The sequence below is a fragment of the Empidonax traillii genome, unplaced genomic scaffold (genome assembly GCF_003031625.1).
Source record: "Empidonax traillii isolate 1590-97213 ecotype Southwest subspecies unplaced genomic scaffold, ASM303162v1 scaffold26:size2357266, whole genome shotgun sequence".
In the NCBI taxonomy this organism is placed as follows: Eukaryota; Metazoa; Chordata; class Aves; order Passeriformes; family Tyrannidae; genus Empidonax; species Empidonax traillii.
This window is the reverse complement of record NW_020955219.1, coordinates 1,059,710-1,067,917: the sequence shown is the minus strand read 5'-3', so window position 1 is coordinate 1,067,917 and position 8,208 is coordinate 1,059,710. Positions and strand designations below refer to the sequence as shown.

At 65.5% G+C, this 8,208-nt stretch overlaps 3 protein-coding genes across 3 annotated transcripts in view; 1 reads left to right on the top strand and 2 right to left on the bottom strand.

The window, feature by feature from the left end:
* Positions 1 to 503, bottom strand: part of HINT2 (histidine triad nucleotide binding protein 2) — a 1,877-nt gene extending 1,374 nt beyond the window's left edge. The window contains exon 1 of the mRNA XM_027906730.1: positions 445 to 503. Coding sequence (XP_027762531.1) covers positions 445 to 498 — 54 coding nt within the window. The 5' untranslated portion in view covers positions 499 to 503. The remainder of the gene's footprint in view (positions 1 to 444) is intronic.
* A 245-nt stretch (positions 504 to 748) lies between these two features.
* TAF1C (TATA-box binding protein associated factor, RNA polymerase I subunit C) lies at positions 749 to 5,181 on the bottom strand. Its single transcript, XM_027906703.1, has 12 exons — positions 4,979 to 5,181; positions 4,798 to 4,893; positions 4,645 to 4,715; positions 4,312 to 4,559; positions 4,115 to 4,225; positions 3,893 to 4,016; positions 3,283 to 3,354; positions 3,028 to 3,163; positions 2,805 to 2,933; positions 2,508 to 2,682; positions 2,236 to 2,373; positions 749 to 1,949 (listed from the first exon to the last, which is right to left on the bottom strand). Exons 2-12 carry the CDS (start codon positions 4,846 to 4,848, stop codon positions 778 to 780), a joined length of 2,427 nt encoding a protein of 808 aa, XP_027762504.1. The 5' UTR covers positions 4,849 to 4,893; positions 4,979 to 5,181; the 3' UTR covers positions 749 to 777.
* Positions 5,182 to 5,563: 382 nt separating this feature from the next.
* TMEM8B (transmembrane protein 8B) overlaps positions 5,564 to 8,208 on the top strand; it is a 12,844-nt gene continuing 10,199 nt past the window's right edge. Inside the window, exons 1-2 of the mRNA XM_027907208.1 lie at positions 5,564 to 5,631; positions 8,082 to 8,167. Of these exons, the coding sequence (XP_027763009.1) occupies positions 5,564 to 5,631; positions 8,082 to 8,167 (154 nt within the window). The remainder of the gene's footprint in view (positions 5,632 to 8,081; positions 8,168 to 8,208) is intronic.

The following is an 8,208-nucleotide window of genomic DNA, read 5'->3' as shown; positions in this document are numbered from 1 at the left end:
GGGGGTGGTGGGGTGTGTAATGGGGGAATGCACTTGGGGGTGACTGGACTAACGCATGGGGGGTGTGGTGGGGGGTGCACGTGGGGATCGTTAGGATCCATACAGGGGTCTTGGGGACTGCGCATGGGGGTAACGCATATGGGGGTGCTGGGGGAGGCTGCCCATGGGGATGACGGGGAGCTGTGCCCACGGGGGTGTCGAGGGGGGTTGTGCCCACGGAGGTGCAGGCCGGGGTGGGGGTGAGTGCGCACGGGTGATCCGAGGCCCCGTTCCCTGCCGTGGGGGTGCGCGGGTCGGCGCTCACGCCCGCCGTGGACCTTGCCCGAGGGCGGGAGCAGCGGGGAGCGCGGCCCTGTGCGGGGGCCCGGCCCGTTGCCCCTGTCCCCCCAGCCCACCCCGGTGTGTCTGTCCCACCCCAGTGTGTCCCTCCACCCCCGCGCCCACCTGCCCCACTCGCAGCGTGCCCCGCACCAAGCCCCGCGCCAGCACCGCCGCCATGGCCGCCGCTCCCGCCCCCCCGTCACTCATACCTCGGTCCCGCCCCACGCCCCTTAAAGCGCCCGCACCCGCCCGCGCCCACGCGTGACGCGAAGATGGCCCCCACGCCGCAGTGTCCCGGCCGGGACCCTCCGACGGGGGGCAGGATCACTCGCTCCCCGGATGGAGCCACGACCCCGGGGATGCCACCCGACCTCCCCTCCCTCCACCGGGCGGGTGTTGTGACCACGAAATGGAGGAGCCCGTGTGCGAGGCTGTCCCAGGCGGGTTTATTGGCGCTCAGAAGCCCATGCGCGGCCGCTTGCGGCGGGTCTGCGAGGCAGAAGAGAGCTGGCTCTGGGAGGAGGGGATGCAGAGCTGGCTGGCCTGGCTGCCAGGGAGCTCTGGGGGCTCAGGGGGCACCTCAGCCCACACCGACAGGTAGTCCCGCAGCGTCTTCCGCCGCTCCTTGGGGATGCCGCGGCTGTGCAGGCTCTGCGAGGACAGCAGGGCTTCATCGGGTGCTGGCGAGGCTGGGGGGCTGCCGGGTAGGGGGCTGCTGGCTGAGGGGGAGCCCTCCTGGGAGAGAATGTGTGGGCGGCCAGGGGAGAGCAGCGGGGGTCCTGCATCACTGAGCTCAGACAGCTCCGACTGGTAGGTGAGGGAGGACGTAAAACTGGCCGAGAGGCTGCGCCGGCCCCGTGCTCGTTTCTGCCGCCGCCGCCGCTCCCGCAGCGCCCGCTGTCTCTGTGCCACGCTGAAGCTCGTCCTGTCCTCCCACCACTGCTCCCAGTCCCCAGACCAGGCTGCTCTCAGACGGGTGCTCAGATGGTCCAGATCCCCCTCTGGCTCCAGGGGCTGCGGCAGGGGAGGGGTATGGAGGGCCACAGGCTCCCAGTGCTGGATGTGGCCCCCTTCCCGCATGACCTGGCGCAGCCACTGCCGCACCTGCCTCTGCAGGGCAGTGGGACCTGTTGGCCCCTCCAGCTCTTTGCGGGTGAAGAGGCGCCTCTGGCTGAGGCTGGGGGGCAAGGAGTTCTGGGGGGGCTCCCTGCAGCCTCTGAAAAGAGCCCTCAACCAGCGGTGGTAACGCAGGGCTGCAGCTGGGCTGGGCACAGCTGGGTTGGGCTGGGGGCTGGCACAGGGCTCCTGAGGTAGTTCAGCTTCCTCTGGGGGTGCTGGTGTGCCTGTGTTCTCCTCCTCCTCGTTGATAATCACCTCCAGGTTGGACAAGTAGAACGTTTGCTCTTCCTCCTCTTCTTCCTCACTGCCCAAGCCCAGTGGGCTGCTGGCAGGAGCCTCGAAGAGAGGGGAAGAGCCAGGGGCTGTTGTGGCCTCATCCCTCGAGGTGGGTAAAGGGGGATGTGCTGCCTCGTGGGTCAGCCTCTGGCAGAAGACATCCCCAGCCTCGGACAGCTGGAAAACCAGCATGGTCTCGCACGTCCCATCCCCCTGCAATGTGGCAGCCAGCCCTGCAGGGACAGGAGAGACATTTTCACCAGGGTTCCAGTCCTGGGGATCCTGCACGGGCCTGGCCAGCAGTTGGGGTTGCCTCCACTCCTCAGTGGGCACTCACTGCTGGACTCTGCCCCGCATATAATTTTCTAGGTCATTAATCTCTTGCACAGGGTCATCTGGGGCTTTGCTTTCACTTTTTCAGCCACCCTCCAACCAGGCCATGACAAGGGCTACACTACCCCTCCATTCCACCTTCTCCCCCACCAAGACCTGCACCCCAGAGCAGTGTGGGACACCCACCTGCAGCCGGGGCTCCGAGGCGCTGCTGGAGCAGGTGGTGGTGGTGTGGAAGCTGGGTGGGCAGGTGCTGCAGGCACCCGGCGATGCTGTGCAGCTTCTGTGGAGCCCCTGCCAGCTGGCAGGCCGACTGGCTGCCCCCTGAGGAAACACACCCCAAAAAGCAGGCAGTGAGCACCGATGCCAGGGCAGCAGCTGGTCCCAGCATGAGGAGGCTAGCACATGGGCACAGAGGAGCCCCAGCTGCGCAGCACCCCTGGAGCTCCATCTCTCACCCCGGTATTGCAGCAGCAACAGTTCCTGGGTGCGGGATGCGCCGAGCAGCACCTTATGGGTCCTCCCAGGATCCCCTGGCATCAGGTGGGCAAAGAGCGGAGGGGCCTTCATCATGTGTGCCCACTTCAGCACAGGCACCAGCGGCAACCGCTCGTCCAGCACGTACACGGAGAACTGGGGCAGGGGGCACGGCTCAGCAGGGGCACACCCCAACAGTGACCCCCCTGCCCCACAGGCACTGGGAGAGTCAGCTGTGCTGGGTGTCTCTCCCAGCTGCCAGCTGTGGTGGGACTCACCTGGGTGGTGACAAGGTACTGTGAGGGGTGAGCCCTGCCCAGGTACATGGGCAGCACCACGCGCTCGCCCTGCTGGCAGCCGGCTTCCTCGCCCACCTTGAACAAGTCGAAGTGGCATTTCTTGGGGGCCTGCAGTGGCACAGCGGGGTGCAGTCAGCACTCTGGGCCGGGGGACCCTCTCACCTGCCTGCCCCCAGCCCCAGGCCCACCCTCCCAGGCTCACCCGGGCATCCAGGCACTGCAGGCCGGTGCGGTCGGCGCAGCTCAGCACCCGTGGGTGGGCAGTGAAGTCGCTCCACCGCCAGGGGGAATGGTCCCGAAAAAACATGGTCTGGGCGTCATGGCGGAGCTGCTGCAGCCTGTGGGGAGATGGCAGTGTCAGCAAAGGGAAGGGCTGCCCCTCTCACTTGGGCCCCCCGCCCCCTGAGACTCTGCTGTCTGCAGGAGCTCCCAGCCAGCCCCGAGTGCCTCATCTCACCCTGTCTCGACGCTCCAGAGGTAGACGGTCCCACTCTGAGTGCAGACTGCTAGCTCCCCAGGGAGGTGAGGGCTGCAGGATCACAGAATCACAGAATATGCTGAGTTGGAAGGGGCCCACAAAGATCATCAAAGTCCAACTCCTGGCCCTGCACAGGACCATCCCCAAGAGAGTCACACCATGTGCCCCAGAGTATCATCCAAACGCTTCTTAAACTCTGTCAACCTGGTGCTGTGACCACTTCCCTAGGGAGTCTATTCCAGTGCCCAAGCACCCTCTGGGAGAAGAACCTTCCTCTAATATGAAACCTAAAACCACCCTGATATGAGATCAGGCCATTCCCTTGGGTTCTCTCACTGGGCACCGCAGAGATCAGTGCCTGCCTCTCCTCTTCTCCTCATGAGGAAGTTGGAACTGCAATAAGGTCTCTCCTCAGTCTCCTCCAGGCTGAACAGAACCAAGTGCCCTCAGCTGCTCCTCATGTGGCTTCCCCTCAAGGCCCTTCACCATCTTCATTGCCCTCTTTTGGATGCTCTCTAAAAGCCTGGCATGGCATCACCCCCACAGGGAGAAGGGCTGCACAAGCAGAGCCCTGTCCTGCAGCACATACCTGACAGTGAGGCAGGAGGCAGGCACATCAGTACGGATGACCTGCAGCGGGGTGGGAGCTGTCCCTGTCCTGCCTGGCACCCTCCAAACTCCGCAGTGATAGTCTGAGCAGACCCCAACAAAATCTGTCAGGGGTAAGGAGGTGGAACATAAGCTGGCAGTGTCCTGGGGGGTCCCTGCCACCCCGCCACCCCAAGTCTTGCCTGTCCCAGGGCTGGCTCACCTTCGCCATCCACCCGGGCTGCAGCCACCTGCCGGATGCGCCCACTGAGTTCAAACTGCGCCGGGGAGCCCCGGGCGCGGGGCAGCTCCTCCAGCACCATGTCCTGGAAAACTGGGATGCCAGCTAAGGGCAATACAACACGACCTCCCTTCCCTCCCCTTCCGTCCCTCCCCAGGGAAACCCCGTGGGAAGGATACAGAGGTGGTTCATGGCCTGCCCTCCAGGGTACACCAGGCGGCCGGTGCGTGACCCTGTGTCGCCAGGGGGCAGCCAGGCCAGCGCCCCCCCTGTGAGGCTGTCGTCGAAGAGCAGGTCAGACCACTGCAGCAGCAGCTCCTCGTGCAGGCAGTCTGCCAGCAGCCCCAGTGGCACCTCAAAGAGCCAGTCACGGCACAGGTGGGAGAACCAGCGCAGGCGGGAGGCCAAGTGCTGCCGGTGGCAGCCACTGCAGGGCACAGACAGTGTCAGGCGAGGGGACAGAGGAACCCCACGAGAGCTCTGCAGGGCTGGGGACATGGGGACACACTCACCGCCGGGCCTCCAGGCGGTCAATGTCCTTCATGAGGGTCGTCATCCGGATGGTGCTGCTCCGGGCCGGCCTCTGTGGGGAGGAGCGGGCAGAGGTTGGGGCTGCAGGGGGAATGGTGGGGGACAGCACTGTTTCCCCCAGGACTGACACCGACCTTCAGTTTGGAGTTGCCTAGGTAGAAGTTCTTGTGCAGCAGCCGCCCCATGGAGCCGAACGCGTCCTCTGGATGATCTTCAAAGAAATGGCCCAGCTGTGCGGGAAGGACAGGGATAAGTTGGGATGTGCAGAGATCCCACACTGCCCTCCTTGGCAGGACACGGCGCCCCCGGTCCCACCTGCTTGGCGAAGTCCAGGGTGGCTCCAGACCTGCCTGCCCGGAGCTTCCGGCACACACTGCTGCGGTACAGGATGTCCTGAGGAGCGGGCGACGGGATCCATCGGCCTGTGGGGAGAGGGTAGGGGCCACCTGGCACTGGGACACGAGCACCGGGACAGCGCTCAGCATCCCCGGGCAGGGGCAGAGGCGGGACGGGATGTGCCCCGAAGGGTCGCAGCATTCCCCGCTGCTCCCGCGGCTCTCACCGGCGCTGGGCGGCAGCACCGGCACGGCCGCGGCCTCGGCGAGGTCCCAGGTCTCGCCCGTCCCGCCTCGGCGGGGCACGAACGCCGGCTGCGCCTGCTGGGGGGAAAACGGGAGACTCAGAACGGGGCCCGCGTGTCCCGCCGGGCTCCCTCGGCCGCGCCGGAGCGGGCAGGGCCTCACCTGGCGGCGGCCGGGGCTGCCCTCCAGCACCTCTCCGTGCTCGCCCCAGCCAGCGGCCAGCGCCGGGCCGCGCTCCTCCCGCGGCGGGCCCGCTCCGAAGTGCGAGGGGAAGAGAGCGGCGGGGAACTCCATGGCCCGGCAGCCACGCAACACGGGGATGGCGGCACCGCCCCCACCAATAGCGCCCGGCTACAGAGCGGGGCCAGAGCGGCGCTGCGGAGCGGGGTGAGAGGGCCCCCTGGCGGCCCGGGGGAAGAAACGCGCCACGGGCGGGGGCAAAGGGTCGAGAATGGGATGGGAGTGAGGCGGGAGTTTGATGGGAACGGGACAGAGGGAGGGTGGGACCGTAACCGGAATGGGACGGGACCGGGACTGGAAGAGGGAGGAGGGAGTGGTGGGACCGTGACGGGAACGGGACGGGACCGGGATGGGAACGGGCCGGGACCGAGATGGGAACAGGACGGGACCGGAATGGAAACCAGATAGGACTGAGATGGAACGGGACGAGGGGAGAGGGACGGGAATCGGACAGGATCGGGATGGGAATGAGACAGGATTGGCCTGGGATCCCCCCCCTCCCCACACACACACACACACAAGGGGGAGCGGTGGGAGAGGGACGGGGACGGGAATGGGACTGGACTGGGACTGGAACAGGATGGAGGGAGTGGTGGGACTGCGACAGGAACAAGACGAGACCAAGGTGGGAACAGGACAGGATCAGGATGGGAACAGGACAGGATCGGAATAGGAATGGGACAGGACCGGGATGCAAACAGGATGGGGAAAGAAGGACGGGAACAGGACCAGACCAGGATGGGAACTGGAGAAGACTGGGATGGGAATGGGACAGGGGGAGTGGTGGGACCGTGACAGGAACTGGACGGGATTGGGATGGGAATGGGATGGATCAGAATGGGAACAGGATGAGACTAGGTCTAGAACAAGATGGAGTGAGCGGTGGGATGGGGACAGGGTGGGAAAAGCAGTGGGACCAGTTTGAGAACAAGATAGTATCAGGTGGGGGGAACTGTGGGACAGGGCTGGACTAGGCCCAGCACTGGGCAGCCGCTGGAAGTAGAACTCACCAGGACACAGGCAGGACACAGGCATTGTCCCCCCTGCTCACCCCAGGAGAGCAGTGGGACCCCCGCGGGTCCTGCTGTGGGCGCTCCTGGCTCTCCGTGGCTGCCCTGGCCCTGGTGCTATCTGCCCGTGGCATGTGGGTTGTGGGGCCACGGGACAGCCCTGAATGCCTGAGGTATGTGGGATGAAAAGGCAACTCCTGGGGGGTGTTCTGTGGGGAGTATGGGATGGGAGAGGAGTGCTCCCATGGGTAACCAGCTGCCTCTATCCTGGCCAAGGAGGGTGGTGATGTCAGGACTGTCTGGGGATGATGTCAGGGGAGCTTGGGAAAGTGTGATGAGATCGTTTCCAGTCACAATGCCCTCATCCCAGCATGTGGTGCCCCGAACCCCCCTCTGGAACACCTCCTCTGTAAGATAAATGTTATAAATTTGCTATAAGAAGATGGCAGCCACTGTTAGAAAAACACTGAACCCCCCCAAACAGCTGCCACAGGTAGCCCTGTCACCCCCAGCCCCAGTGCACACCCTCAGCCCCATGTCCCTCTCCACCACCCCTCTGTCCCCAGGACATATTCTTTTCCCTAGATCCAGGCTCCTGTCCCCAGCCTTTGTCCTTGTACCCCAGACCCATATCACTGTCCGAAGTCACTGTCCCTGTTCCTAGCCCAGTGTCCCTCTCCACAAGCCTATATCCCTGTCTGCAGCCCCATGTCCTCTCCCTCAGCCCCATATCTCTGTTCCCAAGCTGTATCCTTGTCCACAGCCCCATGTCCCTGCCCACAGCCTGTGTCCCTTTCTCCAGCCTTCTATCCCTGTTCCCAGCCCATGTTTCAGTTCCAGCCCCATGTCCCTGTCCTGGACCTCCCTGGCCCATGTCCCTGTGCCCTGTAACCCCATTCCCAGCCCATTTCTCAATTCCAGCCCCATGTCTCTCTCTGCCAGCCTATATCCCTGCCTGCAGATCCATGTCCTGATCCCAGTCATTGTCCCTGTCATCAATCTGTATCCCTGTCTGCAGTCCTCAGGCTGTATCCCTCTCCACAGCCCCAAGTCCTGCCTCAGCTCTGTATCTCTGTTCCCAGCCTATATCCTTGTCCTCAACCCTATGTCCATGTCCCCAGCCTATAGCCTTATCCACAGTCCCAAAACCCTCTCCCTCAGCCCCAGACTTCTGTTCCCAGCCTATACCCTTGTCCCCAGCCTCATGTCCCTTTCCTCAGCCCGTGTCCCGCGCCCCCGTTCCAGACGCATATCTCGCTCCCAGCCCCGCGTCCCTGTTCCCAGCCCCGCACCACCCACCCACCCTCCCATCTCCCTTTTCTGTCCCCGCCGTGTCCCGGTCAGCGCCGGGTCCTTCCCGGGATGGGGGGGACCGACGGAGGAGGGGGCGTCGCTCGGGCGGTGGGCGGGGCGGTGAGCTGATTGACGTGCTCGGGGACCAATGGCGACGCGGGGACGGTGCCGCGGGGGCGGTGCGGGTGACGTCACGGCCGCCGGTGCGCGGCGGGGCGGCCGGTGGCGCGCGCGCCCCTCGGCAGCCGCGGCGGCGGCGGCGGCGGCGGCGGCGGCGGCGGCGATGGCCCCGCGGGGCGGCGGGGGCGGCGGGCGGCGACCCCCTCCGCTGCTGCTGCTCCTGCTCCTGCCGCTCCTGCTCCTGCCGCCGCCCGCCGCCGGTGAGCGCCGCCGGCATTCCCAGGGGGCGGCGGTTTGGCCG